Source organism: Carassius gibelio, chromosome B22 (assembly GCF_023724105.1).
Source record: "Carassius gibelio isolate Cgi1373 ecotype wild population from Czech Republic chromosome B22, carGib1.2-hapl.c, whole genome shotgun sequence".
In the NCBI taxonomy this organism is placed as follows: Eukaryota; Metazoa; Chordata; class Actinopteri; order Cypriniformes; family Cyprinidae; genus Carassius; species Carassius gibelio.
In genome coordinates, this window is record NC_068417.1 from 9954360 (window position 1) to 9982249 (window position 27890).

Here is a 27890-nt window from a genome sequence, read left to right on the forward strand (position 1 = left end):
TTATGAACCACTTTCTCACGTCTCTGCTTAATTATTGCACCCAGCTGTCACTAGTTACCAATAATTACACTCTATCAATGTCCCATTAGCATTTGTCTCTCCTTGTGTATTTAACCCGGTCTGTCTTAGTATGTGTCACGGAGTCCTTGTGAATTCATGTCCGTCAATCAGTCTTGCCCTTGCCTTGTGTTCGTGTTTTGTTTTCATGTTTTGATTGTGTTTGGTATTGACCCCTGCCTGGACTGTTTATGCTTTTTGGATTACCCCTCAAATAAAGACATCCTCGCAATTGGTTCTCTCTCCGTGTTTCCTTGTATCACCGGTCATGACAGAAGGACTCCATCACTGCAAGAACCAGCGGGATGTCTTTTTCCCGTTCCCCAGCCAGGATGGCGGAGCGGAGAGCAAAGTATCTCCTGTTGACTGCCCTCCGCCGAGAGGGCAATGAGGTGGGTGCCCTGGCACAGGTGTTCTGGTCCCTGGCCGAGGGCATGGGATACAATGATTCGGCTTTAAAGGATTATTTCAACATCAGGCTGGATGATCCAGTTTCTCAGGAGGAGATGGCGCATTTAGAGACACTGGAATTCTGGGAATTTGTGTACTATTCACAGCATAGGCTTCCGTGGGATGCCCCAGCCACTCCTGTCTCTTCCGGTGGGACGGCTGGCAGCCCAGCGCCACTGCCCAAGAAGTCAGCCAGCCCAGAGCCACAGTCCAGGATGGCCGCCGGTCCAGCGCCACTGCCCAAAATGGCAACCGGTCCAGTGCCACAGCCCAAGATGGCCGCCAGCCCAGCGCCGCAACACCAGGTGGTCGCCAGCCCAGTACCACAGCACAAGATGGCCACTAACCCAGCGCCAATGCCCAACAGGGCCACTGGTCCAGAGCCACAGTCCAAGATGGCCACCCGTCCAGAGTCATGGCCCAAGATGGCCACCAATCCAGCACCACAGCACAAGATGGCTGCCAGCCCAGTGCCACAGCACAAGATGGCCGCTAACCCAGCGCCGATACCCAAGTTGGCCACCGGTCCAGAGCCACGGTCCAAGATGGTGCCAATCCAGTGCCACAGCACAGGATGGCTGCCAGCCCAGCGCCACAGCACAAGATGGTCGCTAACCCAGCACCATTGCCCAAGTTGGCCACCGGTCCAGCGCCACAACACAAGATGGTCACCAGCCCAGCACCACAGCACAAGATTTCCGCCTGTCCAGAGTCATGGCCCAAGATGGCTGCTTGCCCAGCGCTGCTGCACGGGATAACAGTCACAGCTGACCCTCCGGAGTCGAGTCAGGTTCCAGTTGACCCTCCAGAGTCGAGTCAAGTTCCAGTTGACCCTCCAGAGTCGAGTCAGGTTCCAGTTGACCCTCCAGAGTCGAGTCAGGTTCCAGTGAACTCTCCAGAGTCAAGTCACGTTCCAGTTGATTCCCCAGAATCAATTCAGATTCCTGTTGACCTTCCAGAGTCGAGTCAGGTGCCCATTGACTTTCCAGAGTTGAGTCAGGTTCCGGTTGACCCTCCATAGTCGAGTCAGGTGCTCGTGAACCCTCTAAAGTCGAGTCAGGTGCTCATGGACCCTCCAGAGTCAGGGTTAGTCACTGTCGACCTTTCAGAGTCAGGGTTAGTCACCGTTGACCCTCCAGAGTCAGGGCTAGTTCCTGTTGACCTTCCAGAGTCGAGTCAGGTGACCGTGGAATTTTCAGAGTTGAGTGAGGTTCCGGTTGACCCTCCAGAGTCTAGTCAGGTGCTCATGGACCCTCCAGAGTCAGGGTTAGTCAACGTTGACCTTCCGGAGTCAGGGCTAGTCACCGATGACCCTCCAGAGTCAGGGCTAGTCACCGATGACCCTCCAGAGTCAGGGCTAGTCACCGATGACCTTCCAGAGTCAGGGCTAGTCACCGATGACCGTCCAGAGTCAGGACTAGTCACTGTTGACCTTCCAGAGGCAAGTCAAGTTACCGGCGATCTTCAAGGACAGAGTCAAGTCACCGGTGATCTTCTAGGACAGAGTCAAGTCACCGGTGATCTTCTAGGACAGAGTCAAGTCACCGGTGATCTTCTAGGACAGAGTCAAGTCACTGGTGATCTTCAGGGACAGTGTCATGTCACCGGTGATCTTCAAGGACAGAGTCAAGTAACTGGTGATCTTCAAGAACAAAGGCAAGTCACCATTGATCTTCATGAACAAATGCCAGTTAACAATGATCTTTGTGAGCAGAGTCAGGCCAGCACCGATCCTCTGAAGTCCAGTAGAAACATCAGGGGATTACCAGAATTTTGTCGTCCCGTTGGTCCGGCTGCATGGACGTCTGCTCCGCTCCGAGGGGGCTCTCGTCCTGACCACACGGCAGTGGGGGTCTTCTGCTCCGCCCTAGAGGGCTTCCGCCTTGACCACAGGGGTGTGGTGGTCTTCTGCTCCGCCCTGGGGGACTCTGGCCTCGACCACAAGGACATGGTAGTCTTCTGTTCTGCCCTGGGGGCATTCGTCCTGACCACACGGTTGTGGTGGTCTTCTGCTCCGCCCTGGGGGGGCTTCCGCCCTGATCACACGGTTGTGGTGGTCTTCTGTTCCGCCCTGGTGGGCACCACGTAATGTCCTTCATGGACTTATGTTTTGTGTTTCTTGTTTTCTGTGATGTTTTCTGTCTGTTCCCCTCTGTGAGCCTGGACCTCCGTCCCTCCCCCTGAACCTCCTCCGGTCCTCCTCCCTCCTGGTCTCCCTGTTTTGTGTTTACACTTCTGGTGTCTGTTCCCCATGTTTTTGTTTTTCTGGCCCTCTGTCCCTCCCCCTGAGCCTCCACCTGTCCACCTCCCTCATGGTCTCTGTTTTGTGTCTTGTCGTGGAGCGTCTGGGAGCCGCTCCGTAGAGGGGGGTATTGTCACAGTGTCTGGGTTGTGTTCCCTGGGAAACCACTAGATGTCCTCCTTCCCCACGTTGTCTGTCACTTTATGAACCACTTCCTCACGTCTCTGCTTAATTATTGCACCCAGCTGTCACTACTTACCAATCATTACACTCTAACAATGTCCCATTAGCGTTTGTCTCTCCTTGTGTATTTAACCCGGTCTGTCTTAGTATGTGTCACGGAGTCCTTGTGAATTCATGTCCGTCAATCAGTCTTGCCCTTGCCTTGTGTTCGTGTTTTGTTTTCATGTTTTGATTGTGTTTGGTATTGACCCCTGCCTGGACTGTTTATGCTTTTTGGATTACCCCTCAAATAAAGACGTCCTCGCAATTGGTTCTCTCTCCGTGTTTCTTTGGATCACCAGTCGTGACCGTTACTGAGTGTAGCTGTTGTATTTGTACACCCACAGGTGTACAAATACAATGGTTAAACTGTGGTTTGAGTAGTAAATCCATGGTTAACCATTTTCTTCCCTTTTTTTATATAATAAATGTATTTATTAATTAATTAATTTCAATAGTAAAACCACAGGCTATGGTTTTTGTAAGCTAAGTTGTAAAAGTAAGTAAGCCAGCTTACACAACCTTTCACAGTTACAGTAATTGTGTATTTTTTTAGCTTATTTAGGCTAATAATATCCACACACAAAAAAAATCATATGATCAGGATGTTAAAATAAACAAAATATTTTCCTTATTTTGTTTTTTGTGTTGTGAGTATTTGCAGTCGGTTTCTTTATTCGTTTGTGTTGTATTTGCAGCACATTTCTATTTTTGCAGCACGTTTCTTTATTTGCTTGTGTTGTGACCATTTGCAGTATGTGTTGTCAAATTGATGAAGTTGTTTTCTTAATTTGCAGGTGGTTTTTTTTTGTAGTGCGTTTTTTCTCTCTTGGCCACCGTAGCAGGTCCTGTTGGGGTATGGGTGTGTTTGTTTTGGTGCTTCTGAATTGGGTCAGGGCAGACACAGGCTGAAGCACAATAATAATCTAACCCTTACTTTGTACCCACGTTCTCACTACATGCTGTTCTGTTGTCAATAAACACACATGAAGATTGTGCTGCCACTAACATTTACGTTCTCTGTGTATGTATGTGCAATGACTCCGGACCCGAGGTCCTATCAGGAGCTGGTAGCTGCCTCAATTGTGCCTGTAGTGGTAACCATAGTGAGCACAAACTATTGTCTAGACCAATAGGTCCCAATCCTGGTCCTGGAGAACCCCCAACACTGCACATTTTAGATGTCTCCCTATTCCTGCACACCTGATTCAGCGCATTAGTGAAGACTCCAAGACCTCAAATGTGTGTGTGTCAGATAGGAGAGATACTAAAAGCATTCAGTGTTGGGGTTCTCCAGGACCAGGATTGGGTCTAGACTGAACTGGTGATTTTTCTGGACTGAAAACAAATGTAACTGCTTTGCCCCTAAATGTTTTGATTTGCTGCATGTTCAGCTCAAACTGTGGAAACTGTAAAATGGCACATTTTGGTACTTTACATATGTTGTCATTATGTCTCGTGGTTCAGTTGGAACTAACCCAGGGTCCAGAACCGGAGTTCGGCCTGCTATTTGATGACCCCAGATCTATTACTTTTTCTAAATTATCACAATCTTATGATATATTGCAGTTTATCAATATTAAACATACATTTACAAAACAAATTAATAAATGATTTTTAAGAATGCTCACCATTCTCTCCGAAATATCTTGTGAGAATTTTTACCAGCAGCTGATAAGCTTGGTCACTTGATCCACTTTCCTTGTTGTTGAACACATGGTATCTCTGATCATATTTCTCAACAAGTGTCTTCAGTGCTTCAGAATCATTGATGAATTCTTGTATTGTCATGTTATTATCTTCTAGATCATCTCCTCTGGTGAAGAGAATCCAGGTTTTCTCCAAGTAGTTTTCTCCCAAGAGCTTTTCAATCTTCTCCACAGCTTCTGTCTCTTCCTCTTTGATGACCAGCAGAAATGCACAGAGACCTGATTTACATTTCTGGAGAACCTTTTCATTTATCATCTGCTCAATGTCTTCTTCTCTCATGTCTCGGTCACAGAATCCTGGTGTGTCATAAACAGTGACTGGAAACCCATTAACAGTCCCAGATTCCACAGCAACATCTCGAGTGACCAGTTTGGAGCTTTTCTTTGACACAAAAGCTTCTCGTCCCAGTATTGTGTTTCCTGATGCGCTCTTCCCAACTTGTTTTTTCCCCAATAAAATCAAGTTCAGTTTGTCCATGTGACCTAAAACCACATAATAAACCTCTATAAGAATCTGTTATATTTAGTAAACGCACAACATTTGACAGACACCATTCTTAGAAAAACAACACTCTTACCACTTCCACATTCACTGTTTCTCATCTGTGCAGTGTTGTACATCTCGCCAGTGTAGCACTGCTGTTGACTATCATTAAACAGATGTTCAATCTTGTCCATCAGGTCTCTCATCTCTGACTCGTTGTTCATCATCTTACTGCAGGTGTGATATCTTCCTCCACATTTTTCCAACAGATTCTCCAGGAGAGGGTTTTTCTTCAGATCATCTATTATAGTGTCACACTCTTCTTCTCTCTCATAGGTGAAGAGAATCATCACAAAGTGAAGAACTTTGTCACCAAACACACTCTGAAGCCATTCAAGACCCATCTTATCAGCATCTGTTAACTGGCCCAGTCGTACAACAAAGATGAAGGCATGGATTTCATTTTCATTCACTAGTTGACCAATGAGATGATCCACGTGTTCAGCCTCGTGTAAGTCAATCATGTTGATCACTGACACGTGACGCTCTGATATCTTCCTCTGTACAGGAACAAGGCTGGAAATTTCTGCATTTTCCATGTTTGTCTGTTCTTCCCCAAGAATAATGTTTTCATGTCCAAACTGGACTGATGAAGAGTTCCCAAAAAACACAAGTGATAGACTGGGAAATGTGTTATCTGGAATAAACACAGGAAAGTTGTTAAATACCTCAACACATTCACAATGTAAGTGTAATTATAATGCCTGTCTTTTTGGCAGAGGCTATTTACATTAACTCCAACCACCAAAGTGTGATTGCTTGTTAAACATTAGTTTCAGGGGAATAGATGGTAAGGCATGTGCTTTTTGATGCGATTGACCCGAGTTCGAACCCGCCTTTTCCTGAAAATCTTTTCTCCCTTTCAAATCTCATATCACATCAGAAAAGCATTTATTTTCGATAATTTTTTTTTATTTAAATTAAAAATAAATTTAAAAAAAAGTATCGGATAGTGTTAGGGTAAGTGTGGGGGGGGGGGGGCTTTATTGTCCCAATAAGGTGGCATCCAGTTAATAATTTGAATTAAAATTATACTTTACACTCAATATGTTATTATTGCGTACTGTTTTATAATGTACTAAAATACTGAGGTGCAGATAATAGTCACTATTTGAAATAAGTAGCTTTTTTAACAGCATAAATAGTATTTATCGCTATTTACACTTACTGCAAATAGCTGCTGCCAGATTTTAAATTTAGAATTAACATCAGTCGTTCATTTTTAAACATTTATTTTAAGGCCCTTAATGGTATCTGTATTACTGTAAGGGTAGGTTTACGGTTGGGTAAGTGTAGACTTTAATAAAACACGATAATATATATATATTTTTTTTACATGCTTATGTTATAATTCTAAATATTCAAATTAGTTCCGCTGTCAACGTGTCACTGTTGAAGATTAATTAAATATGTTTAACATTGTACTGTGCATAAATTCAGCTACTTCAAAAGACTGTAATAAACTAAACTCAACAGGCATGAAATATGATCAGGAAGAGGAAAATGCTGTTAATTAGAAGATGAGCACTGGACTGCTGATTATTTATAAAATATTATTTATTACTGCATTCAGAATGTATGGTGACCGAGAGGTGACACGTTTGGTTCACTTAGTTTTTTCGTGGCCCTTACATAACTCGTGGGAATGTGAAAATATGTCATGGCCACAAGATATTAATTTTAGGGAATGTCATATTAATTTGTGAGACGTGATATTTTGTTGTGGCTATGAGATAATATTGTTGAGGTAATGACATCACTATGTTGTAGCCTCGAGAGGCTGTGTTGAGGGAACGGCATCCATTTCTCGTGGTCTTGAGTTTAATGTATAAACAGACCTGCGTGACCATATCAACCTGGGATTATCAGAGATGGTTTAATATATATTTTTTTTAAAATTAAGAAATTATTATTTTACTTATTGTAGAAATTATTACATTATTAAATTATTATATTAACCATAGGCCTTGGCTACCGGACTGTATTACATGTAATAGTCCGCACTGAAATAAAATGTATCATTAATACATTTTACATACAGTGTATAACATAAAATAGGCCTACAATAAAACATTTTTATCCATCCTCTTGTAAGTCCATTAACTGATCATATTTTCCCCATAATTTTTGTATATTATTATTAGTAGTAGTAGTATTAGATATATTTTGATATTTCTTTATATTATTTTTTTTCCCCTTCATTCCGATTTCTTTTCCTAACGTTCTGTATACTTTTGTAAATATTATCCTACTGTAAATGCTCAACATGCCAATAAAGCTTTGATTATGCTGACTGCAATTTTTGCTGGAATGCAGTTTTAATTTAACTTTTTTCGAGTTCACAAGTTCACACTTACATATAATAAACTTAGTAAAGGGTTATGCATATATGGCATGCTGTCTGAGAGAAGGCTCCCGAGCCCGGGGTACTCCCTCTGTTCAAGCAGAGGGGTCGGAGCTCAGCGTTTAGCCCAGACCCAAGCACCCTCCCCGAGTGTTCTTCCCCATGCTGGGTTAGGAATAAGCTGAAGGTGAGGAGTCAGAGTGGTGGAGGGATGCTGACAGACTAGAATAATGAAGGTAGGGCGGCTTTGATCATTTAAAGGGTTTCTCTCTTGCGCTGATTAGATAGATGGGTGTGATTACTGATGATGAATTGCAATGGCCATGGTGAAGGCTAGTGCTCAGTGGCCGTGTCTGGCGGGGTAGAAGTGATCATGGGGCCGAAAAATTGTGGCAGATCTGAAAAAAATCCCTGGTATAGTTCTCTTAGTTGGATGGGAAATTGGGCCTGTGATAAGATAGGAAATGGAGAGAATGCCGAAGGACTAGAAATAACGATGGTAGGACTGCTTTGATTATTTATAGGGGTTCTCTCACTGACTGGATAGATGGATGTGATTACTGATGACGAATTGTGATTAATTTTACACCGTAAAAATGCATGTTTGGAAAGGAAATATATTTTTAGAAACATTTCAGCTGGTTCAGAATTATTTTCATGTTAATGCACAAAAGAATTGCTTGTTCTAATTAATTGACAGCCCAAAAACTTAGTAGCCTAATAAGCAGTGAATTCTGTTTACAGAAACTATAAGTAGTAATAAGCAGGAAGTGGAATTAGTTGTTCAAGTAGTCAATTGGGTGGGTTTTAAGTCAGCTTTGGGCAAGAATTTTGTCTGGGACCTGGCAACCCTGATTGTGCCAGGTGTGAAAAGCTTCATATAGATCGATTTTGATTCAACAGCATCATCACGGCATACATTCATGCTAAATAATCATAATCAGTGTGAAAGAGCCTTTTGTGTGGTAATATTACACCGATTTCAATGCAAATTATACTAGAATGACAGTGATGCAAGTATTCTGGAGGGCACATTAGAGAAGTGGAAGCTGCGCTTAAGTGAAATTCATTAATCAAGTGGTAGTCTGCTCTTTTCTACCCAATAAGGTTATGTCAATGCTAAACAACATTGCAGTGTGAGGAATAGTGCCCTTTGGTTGAGAGGAAGGGGTTGTTGAAGAGGACATTTAACACCTAACATGTAAAACATTTAGTCGGTTTTCAGGTATTTCAGGTTATCATGATATTTAAAAAATCTGTAAAATAAATAAACAAATAAATATAAATGTACATATACATTTTCTGCATTGATTTTTACAAGTGTATTACCTGTATTTTGAACTTTATAATTAACCAATAATTTGCAGAAAATTACCAGTAGCTATACATGTTTTTTACTTTTCCCCTGAAATACAACATTTCCACTCCCTCTGAATTTCATTTGTGAAATTGACAACACAAATTAATCACTAATGACTGACAGCAAAAGTGCATGACAAAAGAGAGAGTGAGAGCGAGAGGGAATTAGGATTCGATTATAGTTTGACTGACAGCAAAAGTGCACGACAGAAGATATGCTGTAACGCTGTAAAATCTGTAAAACTGCCAGTGTAAAAGACAATAAAAATTGGATAGATGTTTTATCCTTAACTAAAAGCAAATACTGTATGAGCAACTGTTGACACAATTTAATAATAAAAAAAAAAAAAAAAAAAAAAAGGCCTTAAAGTATATTTGATTACGGATAGGCCTAATTTATGATACTAAAATTCTAGTACACATATAGTTTGATAAACTCAAATCTTACCTGAAATATGCTCCATTTTATCACAAACACCTTGAAGTTGAAGCTGAAAGTATGTATGACTGATGATACAATGAATGATAAAGATAGATCTGGGTGCAACCTGCAGGACAGGATGGTCCAGTGACGTCAACACTATGACAAAGGAACAGTCTCCAGTGTACTTTGAAACAAAAACTGATAATATAAACGAGTCCTGTCCGATAGAGATTTCCTTCACATCATGTTTATTCATTTACTAAGGGCAGGACAATACACCTACAGTATGAGCAAAGACTGCCATGTGATCCCTATGTCTATGTATTATCTAAGCACTCATGTTTCCTTGTTTTGTTTGTTCCCTGTAACTGCTGTTGATGAGTTTCATGTTCAAGTCAAGTGCACATTGTTTCAACTTAACTCTCCTCCAGTGGATACTTGTTAAAGCCAACCTCTAGTTATCAACAATGCAAAACACCTAAAGGGTATTTAAGAAGTCACAACAATGCATCGCACGAAGTACAAAACAGAACAGAGTGAAACCGGTTATTTGCTAAAAAATCTTCTCAATTTCTGAATGTACACTCAAAAAAAAAAAAAAATGTTGTTGAACAAACTAAAATGAATCATGAAATTTTATTTTTCCAACAAAAAAATTTAACTTGTTTGAAATTATTTGTTTTAATCTTGTTGCATGAAGTTAAATAATATAATAAATAAAATAAAGAATTTTTTTGTCAGGCTAACTACATGTAATTTTGCCATGCCTATAAAATAATGCCATGTAAACTACATACATTTTTGTCCCGGATAAAATTGCCAACATTAGATTTTTATAGTAGCTAACTTAGCTCCACAGTCACTTCCAAATGAAAGTGAAATATATGTGTTCAGTTAGCTACATTAAAACCTATTTTTTACATAGTAACAATAAAGTGTTTACTTACAGCCCCCTGGTCAAAGTCACCTGCCTGTGATTTTCTAATGATCCCAAAGACATTGATTGGCATTGATTAGCATGCTCAGGTGTGTTTGATTAGGGTTAGATCCAAACTCTGCAGGAAAGTGGATCTTGAGGTCCAGATTTGAGGATCCCTGACCTACAGTATAGTCCCCCTTTCCTCAAATCTTACTCTGGAGGTCCAATGCACTGCAGAGTTTAGCTCCAACCCTGATTAAAGTCACCTGTCTGCCATTTTCGAATGATCCTAAAGACATTGATTGACACTGATTAGCATGCTCAGGTGTGTTTGATTAGGGTTAGCGCTAAACTCTGCAGGAAAGTGGACCTCGAGGTCCAGATTTGAGGATCCCTGGTATAGTCTTTGTCACACCTTCATTCCTCATGTGTTCTGTGACCTAGTTTCTGTCTCCCATTGATTGTGTCATTTGGTTCGTGTGTGTCTTGTTTATCATCCTCATTGGCTTTAGTATTTAAGATGTAGTCTGTCCTGTATTTCGCTGTTCGGTCTACTTCATCTCTACATGTTTTCCTGACTCTATGTGTTGTGAATTACCCTGTGTGGATTTATTAAAAACAGGTTTTGTCTTCATCTTCTTTGTGAGAGAGTTTATTATTCACCGTAGCGAGACAGTCTGAATAATGGCCTATTGTTAACAAGCAACAAGTAATAGTACTTAATTAACATTTAATACCATTAACTAGGGGTTAATGGTAATGGCCTAATGGTTAGAGCGTTGGACTCCCAATCGAAGGGTTGTGGGTTCTAGTCTCAGGCCGGACGGAATTGTGGGTGGGGGGAGTGCATGTATAGTTCTCTCTCCACCCTCAATACCACGACTTAGGTGCCCTTGAGCAAGGCATCGAACCCCCAACTGCTCCCCGGGCGCCGCAGCATAAATGGCTGCCCACTGCTCCGGGTGTGTGTGTGTGTGTGTGTGTGTGTGTGTGTGTGTGTGTGTGTGTGTGTGTGTGTGTGTGTGTGTGTGTGTGTGTGTGTGTGTGTGTGTTCACTGCTCTGTGTGTGTGCATTTCGGATGGGTTAAATGCAGAGCACGAATTCTGAGTATGGGTCACCATACTTGGCTGAATAATAATAATAATAATTCCTTACATTTATATAGCGCTTTTCTAGGCACTCAAAGCGCTTTACATAGACAGGGGGTACCTCCTCATCCACCACCAGTGTGCAGCATCCACCTGGATGATGCGACGGCAGCCATATTGCGCCAGAACGCCCACCACACACCACACACCAGCTTACTGGTGGAGAGGAGACGGAGTGATGAAGCCAATCAGCGGATATGGGGATTGTTAGGAGGCCATGATGGTCAGAGGCCAATGGGCAAATTTAGCCAGGATGCCGAGGTCACACCTCTACTCTTTTCGAAAGACATCCTGGGATTTTTACTGACCACAGAGAGTCAGGAACTCGGTTTAACGTCTCATCCGAAGGACGGTGCTCGTTGACAGTATAGCGTCCCCATCACTACACTGGGGCGCTAGGACCCACACAGAGCACAGGGTGAGCACCCCCTGCTGGCCTCACTAGCACCTCTTTCAGCAGCAACCTAGTTTCCTCAGGAGGTCTCCCATCCAGGTACTGACCAGGCTCAGCCCTGCTTAGCTTCAGTGGGAAACCGGTCTTGGGCTCCAGGGTGATATGGCTGCCGGCCGATAAATGAATGTCACTTTCACTAATAGAAAATCAAGATTAACTAAGCAATAAGTAGAGCAAATTTAGGACAAAGGTAGTTCCTTATTAAATATATTCGATGCCACTAAATAAAAATATCCTCATTGAGGACTACTTGCGAATAAAGACCAATTGATAAAGAATAACCATTTAATTACTAATCACAAAAGTAACGTCTTAAAAGCAAATGTTCTTTGTGGAAACTCGTTTGTGAATATGACATCCCCAAAAAAGTCAGCTACAAGTAAAAAAAAAAAAAAAAAAAAAAATATATATATATATATATATATATATATATATATACTGTATATATATATATATATATTTCATTTAAAAATGTTAATAATTAGGAAGTGATGCTGATAAGCTCATGATTGAATAAGTTCATAATTATGAGATCTGTTTCATTTCAGCTCAATGTCTCAGACTCCAAAATACCTACTGTAAACTATCACTAGTGCCTCACAGAAATTTAAGACTGTACAGTATGTGTTAGATATAAAATATGTTAAATAACTTGAAGCTGGTTTATCATGGCCCCTTTTATCGTCCTCCGCAACCTCAGGCTCCGGTTCATTCCCATCACCACCCCACGACCCTTTACCCCTTCCTGGAGGATAATGAGAACGAGTCCAAGGATGAAGAGGTACAGATTAAAGGACAGACTCAGCATGTGTCATTTGATTTCTCAATGATGTTCAATCTTTTTGAAATTATTATCACATGTATCCAGTTAGCAAACGTCTGAAGCTCTGACAAAAGAGTAACCATTTGTGGTTGTGGGTTGTCATTTTTCTCTTTGCAGTCTCACAGGATATTTTCTCTTTGTCAAGTTAAACCCTTTCACTTGCAAAACCTCAGTTGCAGCCCAAACCTCATCTTCAATTCCCATCATGCATCGGCCACAGCTATGGCTCATGGTTTTGTTACCCTGGTATGGTAAGTACACATTGGGTTTGGTTGAATAATTATAGAGAATAGTCTGTAAACCCCAATTCAACAATTCACCTTAGAAAGTTTTGAAATCAGAAACAACAATAACTTGTATAGAGAATGATAACTTGTATTATTTAAATATCAATAAAATAAAATGACAAAAACAAGTGTGTGTGCGCGTTATCAGTGTACGTGTATTACCTGATGAATTAAGGATCACCAGTTCTGTCCATTAAGTTCACATTGCTGAGCCCAGATTAGTTGTTCAAATTCACAGGCAGTAAAGTTACTTTAGGTTCAATATTATGCAGAAGTTCTAGAAGGAGAGATCCATAGGTCGTAACTGTACAGTCCGACCGAAATGTTGGATTCAAGGACACTCTGCACAAATCAATTGAAGATCACCAAATTCAATTTGGTTGGCTCGCCATCTTCTATCCAGAAGAAAGAGTTCAAGGGAAAAACCAAAAACCTGGCAGAGATTCAATGAATGCTCCTTTTCGGCTCTTGTAATAACAACAATTTTTCCAAGTTAATGCATCTTAATTGTTCATGGCTAATAATCTTTGTCTCAGTCTCCCACTGCACTCTCTCACTCTCCCACTGCACTCTCTCACAGTTAGTCTTTCATAGTCCACTTTGACTTAAAACACAGTAAATTACTTTATAATGTTTGTCTCTGATAAAATAGTGGAAGTGATAGAAAAGTATTTATTATGTTTGAAATCCATATATTTTCTCACAATAAATGCATTGATTCGCTATAGGAGAACTTTATTAATGCACTGAAGCCATTTTATTATGGATGTGCATGCTTTATTTTATGTCTTGTGGACTGTTAAAATAAAAAAAAAAACACCCACCAGCTGCAATGATAATTTTAGGAAGAGCCAGGACAATTTTTTTATGTACGCCGGATCTCTCAGATTCGTCTGAAAGAAGAAAGCAGGATGTGTAAAACGAGGGTGAGTAAAACACAGGCTAATTTTCTTTTTGGAGTGAACTTACCCTTTAAAAAGTACCAAGTTCCAACCCTCCAACGAATCCAATCATCCATTATTTCAGTAAAACCAAAGTTCAGAATGTCTGAATCTCCCTCCTTCACTGATATTTTAATTGTATCACCAAACACACTTTTCTACCTTTTCACACATTAAAGTTTAAAATGAAAGGTGCTTAGAAAAGCACTTAAAGGTGCTGTATGTAAGATTTTAACTCCACTAAAGCATAAAAATACCATAATATGTTTGAAGACATTTAAGAAACATTCTAAATTAATATACTTGTTTATCTAAAAAAAACAATGCTACAGTCAGTTATTCTCCTTTTGACCTTCTTCCTGTGTGTTTCCAGGCCAGAATGTTGTTTTGTTTTGGTTTGTGAAACCTGCCCATTGCCAGTTTACCCAATTGTATTACAGTATCCTGGGTGCGAACAACACAAAGTATTTAATTTCATTCATCATCATGTGTACTCGTTCCTATTGGTGTTGTCAATCTGGCAAACTGTGTGTGCATCAAGTCTGAGGAGGAGGATCCAGGTGAAAAAAAACCCCTCTCCAATATTTTGAATTTGGACTGCAATACCTAGTTCAGCCACTCTGTGTCAAGCCTATACAACATCTTTAAAGCTGGTTTAATGAACCTTCACCTAAATACTTTCAATTATTTAAATATTAATAATATTCTATAGCAGTACAAAGCAAGAAGTTGATGATTGAAAAGAGCATCTTGTAAAAACCCGGCAGAGCACTAACCTCAGTATCAGAAAGTGTTAAAGATATAACATCATCCTTCTGAGGCTCTCTCTCGTCTGTCACCATTACAAGCGCAAAAGGAAAAGTCCCTCTTTAAACCATTCAGACAGTTCCACCTGAAATTCTCACAAGCTCATTTACCTCTGTACCTCAGTGGCGGCGGGTACTGAACCGCGGGAAGCAGATGGCTGCCTTTTTTCCTTGGAAAGAGAAATGAATGAGAGCAGAGCTTTTTCATAAAAAAAGCTCACAATGCATGCAGATTGCCTCCTCAAAGACATTGCGTGCAGGCTCTTCACCCAAACAAAGGACGCAAAGATCGTGTGTGTCATCGAGTGTCAAATGACGCTGACACGGATGCACACATTGTCTAAAGGCTTGCAAGTAGTCGACATGATAGACAGAGGAAGATCGCTCTTACCAGTTCTTTCAGATGCAAGCTTCAAACAGAACAGTCAGTGAAGACTAAGAAGAGAATGACGTGTTCCCCTGGTGCCTGTTTATAGTTGCGTTTATAGTAGTGACGTCAGAGGCTGTCGCCGGCCAACTCGTTGGTGTTTTTTTCAATGTATGCTTCAGACACAGGTCATGACGAGTTGTTCCCCCCATAGCGACCCCTACACTGTAAAAAATTGCTGTAGTTTCTACAGCAAAATTTTACAGAATTTTACTGTATAAACATTTTACAAGATGCAGCTGTAATTCGCAATGCATTATGGGTCAAATAAGGTTTTACAGTTGTTAACAGTATATTTCCACGTCAACTGTAATTCATTTACAAGAAGCAGGTGTTTCTTACACTAACTTACTGTAGTGTGACATTATGGGATTGCGCGCGCATTATTCAAATTCAGAAACCCAGCCGACTGGAGCAGCCCGAGAACGATTGAAGATAAGAGGCTTTATTCATAATTCCTGGTAAGTTCACTTAATTATACTTAAGAAATATAACCTTTTATATTTATTTAAGTTAACCTATAAGCAATTTCATGTCACAATAGCCTCCTATCCTGACATTTAGTGGCCTCGGTAACTTCTGTGCTGTAAACTGGGAATTGCTATCATAGCATAGTTACGTCAAATGTTCGATTTTTGGAAGTAAAATGTTCTTATTGAGAGCATTTAAAAGTAGTGTTTACCTAATACGAACGATTGTCATAGTAACTAACGTTAATATCTATCTAAATAACTGACGAACAGCAACATTTGAAATTTCATTCGTTTATATGTGTTCAACTATCCCATATTGACTCGACGCCTTACTATAATAAGTGACATAAGACATAAGACATCTTTATATGCCCGACTGGACAAGTTAGCCTGATTTAAAAAAAAAAAAAGAAAAGAAAAAAAGACTGAGGAAGCATCGAAACGCGAGAATGATTCTGATTATATTAACGTTTCATTCAACATCAAAACAAGCTTAACCGCACACATAAACTCACGGAAAATACATGAGGCAAATGTTCAACTGTTGAGTTTATTCATAACATATGATATAAGAAGCATCACAAGTGAGCTGTTTTGCTGAGTATCACGATTGCAAATACATAGTTCAATAAACAATTAGTTAACAAGTGACTTACTTTTTTAGACACCATATTAACTGTTGTTGTATTTCACCAACGAATATAGTTCCAAACAAAGACCAAAGCAAAACTATTTTGCTCATTCTCAAATCAAAACTCTCCAAACTTGAGCTAAATGATTCATCTTTTTGAACGGATTGGTTCAATGAATGACTCAGTTGATTCCCTCATTAAGTTACTTACTGCCACCTAATGGCGGATTAGTTTCAGGTTTAATAAGTAGCATTGCATTTTTCCAACATTTATTAATTGTATTTTCAAATTTCATATAATTTTGCACTCTTAATTATTTAATTTGATTGGTGGTACAGTTCTACAATGTAATATTACAATTTATAATTATAAATTATATAATTTATAATAGTTGGTTTATTCTAAAATATATGCCTTTTTGGGTGTTAATTTTGGGTTCATTACATAATGCTTTAAAGAAATCACAAGATTATTTTCTTTATGTCTTGTAGGTGCAAAGAATAGCAGCTGATGTGGAGAAATGTTCGATGCTTCAAGACTCTGAAGCTGATTTTATTAGGTAATATATTAATTATTTAAATAATTTGATAAACTTGTAATTTAGATTACATTTTATATTGAAATACTGCATTGTAGGTTACATTATTGCTTATATTTATTCATTTCAGGTCCACCCAGTGGCTTTTGACTATTTGAGGGTCAGATGGTTGTGAATTCATACCTCAACATTGTGCGTCCCGGGAGCAGGCATCTTTTGCACACATACATTTTTTTCAAAGGTAACAAGTTTTACTTAAGTAATTTCATTCGTGAAAAAGGTTACTTATTCAAAATGAAATGTAGTCATTCATCACTGTTAACTGTTAACTGTTAATGTCGTTCCAAACCCGTAAAAGCTATGTTCATCTTCGGAACACAATTTTAGATATTTCAGATGAGAACCGGGAGGCTTGCATCTGTCCCACTGACTGCCAAAAAATTAACAATGTCTAAGCCCAGAAAAGTATGAAAATGATTGTCAGAATATTCCATCTGCCAACAGTAGTTCAACTGTAATTTCACGAAGCTACAAGAATCATTTTTTTATGCAAAGAAAACAAAAAGAACAACTTTATTCAACAAAGTCGTAATTTTTTATTATGTCAGCCGCACCACACGGATATGCTGTTTTCGTTCAAATCAAAGCGTAAATAAACATAGAAAGCGTGTCCATGTGACCCAGCTGACACAGAACAGGCTATGTAGTTTGTGTCCAACAGATACTCTCCAAAAATGGCACTACACTGACGCAGAGGAGACTAATTGTTGAATAAATCGTTATTTTTGTTTTCTTTGCATACAAAAAATATTGTCGTCGCTTCATAACGTTACTGTTGAACCACTGATGGACTATTCTGATGATGTCTTTCATACTTTTCTGGGCCTTGACAGTGGTATTTACTGGAGAGTCTATGGGACAGTCACAAACCTCCCGGTTACATTCAGAATATCTTAAATTGTGTTCTGAAGACGAACGAAGGTTTTACGGGTTTGGAATGACATGGAGGTAAGTGATTAATGGCAAGATTTTCATTTTGGGTGGAGTAACCTTTTAAGTACTGGTAAATGCTGATTGTATTGTATAAGTGTCATTTTGACATTTATTTTATTGAGCTAGTTTCATTTGATACATAACTTTATCCTGATGCTTCTGCTTGTTTTTATGTGCAGATGTTTTCTTGGAATCACTACACTCACTGGATACAAGACGGACACATAGAGGCAAAACTTTCAGTATGTATTTATTAAATTGTCTTTTGCAGGAATATTCTTAATTTAATAGAACATAAGCTCAAACAACAGAATTTGTGATTTAATGTTGATTCCAGCATTTTATTTGAATCCTTTTCTTTAAAACTTTTTTTTTTAATTTTAACATTTTTTAAAAAAATATACAAATTCTGTTGATTGACCTTATTTTTTATAGAAAGTTAATGTCCTACTCTGAATATGGCTTTTTTAAAACAGTTGTTTGTGATGCTATGCTATTTTTATGATAAAATTTAACTGTTGAAAGACAGTTAAAATTATTCTTTAAAGCAGTTTCATTGTAAAATTATTACAACATCATATTGTATTTAGGGGTATTTACATGATTTTATTGGCAACTTTTGTTGCCAGTTAAATACTGTAATTTAATGAAATTACAAAAAAAATGCTGTCAAATATATTTACAGGACTTTATTGGCAACTTTTTTGCCAGGTAAATACTGTACTTCAGTGAATTTACAAAATATTGCTGTAAAACAAACTACTTGTAAAATTCAATGTTACTGTAAAAAATACTACAAACTACTGTATTTCACATACAGCAATTAACTGTTATTTGCTTTGCAGTAATGTCCTGTAATCCATTTTACAGCAATTAACATCATTTTTACAGGATTTTATTGGCAACTTTTTTGACAGTAAAATCCTGTAAATTCTACAGTACATTTTTTACAGTGTAGAGTACGCAGTCTGAAGTTCCCCTTGACATCTATGTGTCATATAGGAAAATCAAACAATAAAGCCTTTCAAATTTAATTTAAAAAAAATCTCACACTGAAAAATTAAAATAGAGAGCTTTTATGTTCTGCCAAGTTTTATGTAAGATCCTTAAAGTGTGTTTAAGGCTGCAACCAAATATGTAGATTGGATGGTTAAAAAAAGGTTAAAAAGGTAGCTGTAATTACCAGTATTTATCATGACAAACAATTTGTTGCTTTTTGTTCTCAAATCATCTTTTAGGGTGGATAAATGGACATTGATACCAGCAGATGAATATGTAAAGCAATTCAAAATAAATGAAGATTAAGAAATTATTGAAATTCTTTTGAGATATGATACTTCCCTGATGTATGAATATGTGCTTAATCTCAAAACATCTGGATCTGATGTCATAAACCAGAAAAATTACAGTACACCAATCAGATCACTGATTCACAGAGCCTGAGGAATAAAAACACAAGCTTAATACAAACTAAGTTTTCCATTGACAAAAGAGAGAGATAAAAAATAAAGTTAGTCAAGTCTAAAATGACATCTAAAGATATTTCTTTAGTTCCACTTTAAAGTTGCAATAAAATAAAGAAAAAAGGCCAAAGAACATACAACCATGAATGTCATAAAAAATTCAGATTGATCTGAAACACAACTGGACTGTGATATTTATTTCGTTCTATGTCAATCCTCCTCCGACTTCCATGACAGTTTATACTCCCGCATATATCCCCATGAAATTCAACAACCTATTGCTGATCTTACATTTCCAAACTCAAAACTAGGAAAAGGCTAAGTTCAGGTGACCTGCAAATAGGTTGGAAGCAAGAAAAAACACAAGCAGTGAAAAATGTCAAAATAATGGTGGTTTCCTAACAGTGGTTCAGGGGATTGCCGAATGAATAAAATACACATTATCAGGCAAAAGCCATTTACACTCAGTGGATATTCTCCAAAATGGTGCTAGATACGGAGTCGAATAAAGTTGTTATTTTCTTATTTTTTTGCGCACAAAAAGTATTTTAGTATTAATATTTAAGTATACTCTTGTAGCTTCATCAAATTACACTTGAACACCTGATGTCCCATGGATTATTTTACATATGTTCTTGCTAAGTTTCTGGGCCTTGATCGTCTAAGCCTAGTTTGCTGTCTGTTGGAGGGTCAGAGAGCTCTTGGAATGAATTAAAAATATATTAATCTGTGTTCTGAAGATGAACGAATGAACGGTTTAGAAGAACATGAGGTTGAATAATCAACACGGTCTCACTCCCAACTCGTCACATATGGACGCTTGGTCAGGACCCCTTGGCGTCACATTTTAACGCACTGGGTATCCCTTTGGCGTTATTTTTCAACGAGCAGGGCAGTCCAATTGACTTCTATGGAACCCTGAACCCGAGCCTGAGGCGCCGAAATTTGACGTTTTGGGTAAGCACGCGCAGCCCTTTGTTTGCTGTGGATGAAAAAAAAAAAAAAAAAGTTCGCTGTGGATGGATCTAGACTACAATAAATACGAACAGATAGGAATAGGCTACAATAAATGATCTATGCTGAGGCTGGTTAAATGGTGTCCCCCATATCATCTTTATCTGGCCACACAACTAGGTTTTAATGTTAAGAAATCCCTCGCAGTCTGATATCAAAGCGCCCTCTGAGAAATTGGGGGAGCGTTCGTCGTGCTGTTTAACAGCATTCAGCGGTGAGTTTAACAACGCTCTACTGCAGGTAGAATAGCCTCCAGATGTGAGTTTAACCAAAACAACGATCAACTGCAGGTAAAACACTATTCAGCGGTGAGTTTAACAACGCTCTACTGCAGGTAGAACAGCATCCAGATGTGAGTTTAACCAAAACAACGATCAACTGCAGGTAAAACACTATTCAGCGGTGAGTTTAACAACGCTCTACTGCAGGTAGAACAGCATCCAGATGTGAGTTTAACCAAAACAACGATCAACTGCAGGTAAAACACTATTCAGAGATGAGTTTAACAACGCTCTACTGCAGGTAGAATAGCCTCCAGATGTGAGTTTAACTAAAACAACGCTCAACTGCAGGTAAAACACTATTCAGCGGTGAGTTTAACAACGCTCTGCGGTGCGTGCAGTAAGCAGTTTAAGCGTTTTCTGCCAGGTCACAGGGTAAGTGACTAATTATAGGTGATGCATGCTGGATAATGTTTATTTTTATTTTTATAGGAGTCTGGTATTGATAAATAAATGCACATATGCTTGTGTTCGATTAATCAATGTCTTGTTTATTTATTTATTTATTAAATATCCTCTAAATTAATAACTCTGACGTCATTGTATGGCGCGATCGTGATCCCGAGGTTCATTGCGTTTTTCCCTTTCCACTCGGTAAGTAGAAATTAATTAATAGAGATCGAGACTATTCTTAAATTTACACAATAAAACTGTAGAATCAGGACAAGTTGTGTTTAGAACTTTAAGACGTGTAAGGCAGCAATTTATTAGGACGGTTAATGATAGAAAATTAAATATATATATATTTAAATTACTTGCTGCACCACATGTGCAGTAGGCTAGCAAAGTTAGCTAATTAAATTCAAAGTAAAAATTTTTTCGCATATAATCATGAAGGTGCAATCATGGGGAATACAAGATTTTCAGTACTGATGTGTTTCCAGTTACCTATTTTATATAGCTCAAACTATTAAGCCATTTTAGCTAACGTTATAAATGGTCAGGCCAGTAATTGTTTAAAATCCACGGATAATTTGATAATAAATGCCTAAATATTATCTATAATAATCAGTAGAAACAAATTCATAACAACAACAGTTTTGTGTCTCAGCACAATTTCTCACTATAGAATAAAACCATGTGTATAATTAATGTAATAATAAATGATGTTGTCATAAGTTATTGATTGATTCATGTACTTTTTTACAGTGAGTTCTGCTGTGGTTTTGTTTGGAACTATTTTTGTTGGCGAAATAGAGCAAAACTTACATTATTAACAATCACAATCAATTAACAATTAATAAAATCAATTTTACATACATTCAAGCCCAATCTGACAACACAGGTGAAGAGAATACTTGTGTAAAATGTTAAATTCTGTTTTTTTTGTTTTGTTTGTCTGTTTGTATGTTTTTTCTTTATCATTAGGTCCCTCAAATTTGCCAGCAAAAATTATCTTTATTCTAACACTCCACCACATACACACACACACACACACACACACAAATAAATAACAAAGGCACTTTTAAGAGTCACGTTCGTCTTGTTCACCTTTACCCATCACCTGTACTCTCTTCAGCTCTCTTTCTCGCTCCCCTCTCCTCTCTTTGTCTCTCTTTGTCCCCCCTCCCTGTATATTTATTTATTTGTCCATCTCTTTGTTGTGAGTCTTTCTGTCTGTTTGTTTTTCTGTCCATCACTATGTCCATGAGTGATTCAGAAATCCAAGAAAATCTAATGGTCTTGGATAACTTGGTTGATCATCAAGAACTGAAGGATGAGCTCCAAAGTCTTGATGACTTTCTTGGTGAGCTGCAAGAAGAGGAGGCGGCAGCAGCACCATCAAAGACACCTGAGCCAAGGCAACCAAAGGTGCACTGGAGAAAAAGAGACGTGCATGGAAATATTGTCTATGCAAGGCCGAGATCAAGCAGGGATCAGTCAAAAAAGGGTCAGTATTGTTTTTCATTTAAGATTTTTTGAGAAATCACATTGTTTAGGACCTTAATTTTGTAATAAAGCAATTAAGAAAATGAAGGAATACATGTTTAGCTTGATATTTCAGGGAAACAATCAAACCAGAACTACACTGTAAAAAAATTTGCCGTTAAATAACAGTAATTTTCTGGCAGCAGGGGTGCCAGTAAAGTACTGTTAATTTACAGCTCTTAACCATTAATTTACCACTCTTATTTTTTAACAGTATTTTACCGTAAATTCTACCATGGAAATTAACTCCACTCCCACTGCTTCAAACAGTTCGAGTTTTTAAACTAGCATTCCTACGATGTTAGTACTATGAACTTATTTCATTTGAGTCCACTGAGAAGGAATATTTCTTGCACTTAATGTGCAGTAATAAAGTAACTAAATACATGACTTTTACTCAAATCACTGCAGCTCATTTTCAGCTATAGCACACATGTATGTGCTGAAGTACTTAACACAGAGATCACCACTGTATCAGCGACTCCACATTTACTGCCTTTATATAAAGCAGCAGAAAATCAGAATTTGTGGCTCAACATTGACTGAAGCACCGGCTCTACTCTCCAGCACAATGGTGAACAACAAAACTACATTAAACTAAACGATCTCTCTTGTGCAAACACACATTAATACAGTCAAGTTCAGTATTTACTCTCATTATCAGTGTATGACTTTGCCTAATTTTTTTTCTATGGATGTTCACAAATATTTTAGTTAAATTAACTTATTTTTCATTTGGTAAATCTGACGTTTACATTTTACAGTATATTACTGTTTTTCCTTGACTTGAGGGCAAAAAACTGTAGAAAAACACTTTTTTTTGCTGGCAACCATTAATTTACGGCAAGAAACAGTAGAAAAACAGTTATTTACTGGCAGCAGGGGTGCCAGTAAATAACTGTTTTTCTACAGTTTGTTTCCTGTAAATTAATTACAGTTTATTACTGTTAAATTATGTTTCATTCTGTTTTTTCTTCATCTTAAATCTTTAACCCTTTAAACCCCACAAGAAAATCCTCAGTTTTAAATGAACACTTATAATGTGTGCACACTACAGAGTGTTAGAGTAACACTGAATCAGTGAAGTTAATGAGATAATTCGGTGATTAATTGATGATTGAGCATTAGTGATAAACACTTGCAGAATCACTGAAGGAAAGAGAAACACAAGAACTACAAATGACTTCAGCCACAGCCTTAGATGAAATCAACTGAATAAAAGAATACATCAAATCTCTCAAGATCTGATTAAACAACTACTAAAACAGCTTCACCAGATTCACATTACTTACCAGACTGACTTTATTTCTGTCAGATGTCTACAGAAAAACTTATGGAGAGTTAAATAGGTTTAGGTGTTTTTTTCACTACCATGATGGAGATCAGTGTTTACTTTAGTTGGGCTCTTGAACGTGACTTTTCAACAACTAAGGTTTTTTTTTTTTTTTTTTTTTCATGCTGTAACAATGCGCCTTTGGAACCTGTTATAGCAAAACAAAAGTACACAGAAGAAAAAAAAATCTGATATTGTTGTTTATAGATTGACAAGAACAAATTATTATTATTTAAACTATTATTTCTGATCTAATCCCGTATCTCTTCTCTTATTGAATATTGATACTACAGCATGAGAAGGAACACTGCTGAGCCATAAGTTATGAAAGACTGTTAAGAAAATGTCACTCATAATAAAAAAAAAAAACCTTTGCTGAAATTTAGACAGAAATATCAAGAATCAGCGTATGAATCACAACAATGGTGACAATCCACAAAATAAATGAACAGATCAGTTCTGAACATCACAACACATGCTACTAAACTTAAAACAAATGCAAAATTATAAGCACATAAGAATTCAAGAAAATAAGTGAACAATTCAGGGGCATAATTTATTCATGCCGCAATGCATGCTGGGAATCATGGATGAGTTTTATCCTGTGCTGGTACCCAGCATGCATTGCATCATGAACCTTTTGATTGTCACCATTGTTGAGATTCATATGCTGATTGTTGATTTCTCTCTTTGAGTGTTGTGGGGACTGCTGCCCGAAATACTTTTTAACTAAAACTAGTCGTTAAATCCATAAATACTGGTTATCACACTACTTTTCAATTGTCAATATTATGGTTATGCAGTAAAATGTGCCTGCCTGGTTACCATCATAATAAATCGCTTGCAAGTTATTGGTCTTGGTTATTGGTTATTACTGGTCTTTTCGTAATTTATTCACCCTCAAATTGTTTCAAACCTGAATTCATTTATTTGTTCTGCTGAACACAAAGGAATATATTTTGATGAATATGGGTAACCAAACAGTTGTGGGACACCGGTGACTTCCTTAGTATGGAGAAAGAAATACTATGGAAGTCAGTGGGGTCCACCAACTGTTTGGTTACATACAATCTTCAAAATATCTTCCTTTTTGTTCAGCTGACCAAAGAAATTAATACAGGTTTAGAACTCTTTAAGGGTGAGTAAATGATGACAGAATTAAAAATGTTGGGTGAACTATCCCACTAAACAGTGAGCTTGTGCCATTTAAGTCTGGTAATTTCAGTTGTAAATTTGAATAATATATGTAAATGTTGATTTGTGTTGTTTTTATCCTCTACAGCTGATCACATTCAGAACACTGATCCTACCTTCAATGCTCCTGACACTAACTGTGAGGTGGCCTTTGCTCCAGAGACTGTTGGTGTGTACTTCATTGTACACCATTTTCATTGTTTCCATTTATATCTGACAGTGGGTTAGAATGTTAATAAATGTTTGTATTTTTAAATTTGCTATTTTAACAGAGTGTTTTCTACAAGATCTCCAGCACTCACTGAGGGATTCCTCAGGTGATGAGGCATCACCTCTTGGAACCCCAAGAGATCCTCTTCTGGCATCTTCGAACTGGGGCATTCGTCAGAGTCTCTTTTCAGAGAGGTGGAGGGCAGAGAGACCCCGTCTGGTAAACACGGCTGCAGCAAAAGAAAGTGTGGCAACACACATCTGCCAGCAGTGTTGGAGCAGTCCAGCAGTTATCCGGTGCAGTGACTGTCGACCACACCCCTTCTTCTGTGCTGAATGTGACATCAGCATGCACACCAGACATGTCCTCCACAATAGAGATGCCATGACTGCTGGCTTCTTCCAGCCATTGCCTCCAACAACTGTCGTGGTCGATAAGGCTCTTTCCCAATGTGGTAAGTTTTGGTTTGTGTTTGTACAACATATTTCATTTTCAGAATAGTTAAGCTCATAAGTTTTATTTTTTAAATGATCACTTTTTTCTCTTTTTGATTGAGCTTGAATTTATGTAGATACCCTGTGTCAATCGGCTTTTTGAGCATATCTTGTGTTCTTTTTCAGCAATGTGCTTCAATAACATTGATCCATTACAATCTTATATTACTCAGTCAATACAAATTATGTTAATTCACATGTACTGTGTGATCTTTTTCAGTGCGGCTTGTACCTGTGGAAATGCCTGACAAAATCTGTGGTTGTTCACCAGAGTCATTGAGGGTCAGTCCAGGAAAGACTGTTGCTGTGGTCACAATGAATGGTAAGAATGTGAAGAACTTCATTTTGTCCTGTTTGATAAGCATCTTATGAAGTATACAAAGTAATGTATATATTATATTAAGAACCCAAACCCTGACTGACCCAGCAAAGGATTGCATTACAGTGGATGTGTTTTTGATTTTTCCAGGACGATATGATCTAAGCATGCCCGAGTTATTTTGTGAGGCATGCCAAGCCACTTGGACTGCTGCAGTGGCCGACCTTAACAGCAGTGACTACTGGCCGGCAATTCTTCAGTTTGCCACAATTTATACTACCGATATATTTTTCTCATTTGAGGAAATGAAGATGGTGGCACCAGGACTGTCCTGTCAAGCATTTTTAAGAATGCTGGATCAGCGAACTGTTCGCTTTGGTCGTGTGAGTATTGAATGTATAAATCCTGCAGTATCATTAATGTATTCGAATTGTGGGCTGAAAACCTGTTTGATGTTAATGTATTCGTTGTACATTTATAAGCTTTTGGTTTCTTTATTTTTAATAGACTGGCAAGATCTCTGCAGACAGTTTTCAGAAAAGTTTTTTTGAGTGGGAGGCTGTGCGATTTGAGGTGGACAGTATATGCAAGGAAGAGCCCTTCATCTGCCCTGCATGCTCCCCAAATATGCTCGCCGTTTCCGTAGATGGAAACCGCAAGCATTACCGTTTTAAGAATGCTGCTAGGTAATTCAAAATGTGTGTCATAGTGTTCTTACATATTAATAAGATAACATGGCTCTTTATTATGCACTAAGTAATCTTACATTATAAGTTATAGAGTTGTCGAAAATACTGACTTATAAAAATTGATACTTTTAGCGCTGATCATTTAAAGCCATTCTCAGACATATCCAATGAGTGTGTGAACACAATGGCCAATCAGAGGTGTTTATGAATCCGCTCAACAGCGCTCAAAGCATTACGTTTTTTAAATTTCAGACTGGTACTGAAGTTGGTACTTATGACAACTCTAATAAGTTATCATAAACTGTTTTGTATCTTTGTTGTTGTTTTTGTTGTTGTTGTTTTTTTAGATCTGAGGAACAGGCCATCTTTGAAGGCATCTTTATAGCCAAAGATGAAGATGTTACAAGATTTGTGGACAACATTCACAGCACAACCAAACATGTAAAAAGTGTATATGATGATAAATAAAACTACAATACTACAGTAACCTCTTACTGAAGAGTTTGTTTAGAAGAGTCTTGTTTTCATTGACCATTATCCATGTTGTAGGTCAGTGGGAGAGGTGTTTGTGGAGGGGAGTGGTCAGCAGCCAGAGAGACCTCACAAAGATCTGCCAGCAAGGTAGATGAAGAGGGATTGGAGGTTACGGTTTGTCGGCACGGAGTGCTTCTCTGTGCATTAAATATGTACAGGGGTGAAATTTTTGCCTATCCCCTGTACCTTCAAGAAAACTTGGCCAGTAGGCAAGTCACTTTTTTTTTGTATGGATGTGACCTGCAAATATTGGCCCTACCTGCAAAGAGTTACAAAAAGCTGCCCAGAGCTCCGGCACCTCCTTAACATGAGACCATTCCTTTCGGTATTTCATGCCAAAGCCCATTATTTTAAATGTGAGGTAAGAAAATGTTGCTATGTGACAGAACCACATTATCTTAAACCAAACATCAGCAAACATCTTGTTCTTTGTTTATTTATGTTTTCTTACTCAGGTGAAATGGAGCGGGTCGTATCAGGATGGGGCTGGACTAACACTAGGGGAGGAGGTGGAACAGTGCAATGCCTTCCTCTCTAGGATTGCAGTGACAACAAAACATATGTCAAAAGCAGGTAAGATGACCACATAGTGCTCTAGTTACATAATCACATAATAACATATTTTATGCATCATAT

The 27890-nt window shown here is 38.4% G+C and overlaps 3 protein-coding genes across 6 annotated transcripts in view; 1 reads left to right on the forward strand and 2 right to left on the reverse strand.

Annotated features, from left to right (window-relative positions):
- The window catches only part of LOC127987320 (uncharacterized), a 214835-nt gene that overhangs the window by 163158 nt on the left and 23787 nt on the right, over nt 1-27890 (reverse strand). The window lies entirely within an intron of this gene.
- LOC127987304 (uncharacterized) overlaps nt 1-27890 on the reverse strand; it is a 232118-nt gene that overhangs the window by 132498 nt on the left and 71730 nt on the right. The window lies entirely within an intron of this gene.
- On the forward strand, nt 21533-27828 carry LOC127987313 (uncharacterized). Its single transcript, XM_052589595.1, has 9 exons — nt 21533-22442; nt 25096-25176; nt 25280-25672; nt 25933-26034; nt 26182-26414; nt 26539-26717; nt 27068-27161; nt 27270-27615; nt 27710-27828. The coding sequence occupies exons 1-8, from the start codon at nt 22193-22195 to the stop codon at nt 27558-27560; spliced, it is 1623 nt and encodes a 540-aa protein (XP_052445555.1). The 5' UTR covers nt 21533-22192; the 3' UTR covers nt 27561-27615; nt 27710-27828.

What these genes read in the sequence shown, in the direction of transcription:
- LOC127987313 (XM_052589595.1), top strand. Translation starts at nt 22,193, where the DNA reads ATGTCCATGAGTGATTCAGAAATCCAAGAAAATCTAATGGTCTTGGAT. An exon ending in TAAGGCTCTTTCCCAATGTG is followed by an intron (nt 25,673 to 25,932) that starts GTAAGTTTTGGT and finishes GATCTTTTTCAG; the next exon opens with TGCGGCTTGTACCTGTGGAA. An exon ending in CGTTTTAAGAATGCTGCTAG is followed by an intron (nt 26,718 to 27,067) that starts GTAATTCAAAAT and finishes TTGTTTTTTTAG; the next exon opens with ATCTGAGGAACAGGCCATCT.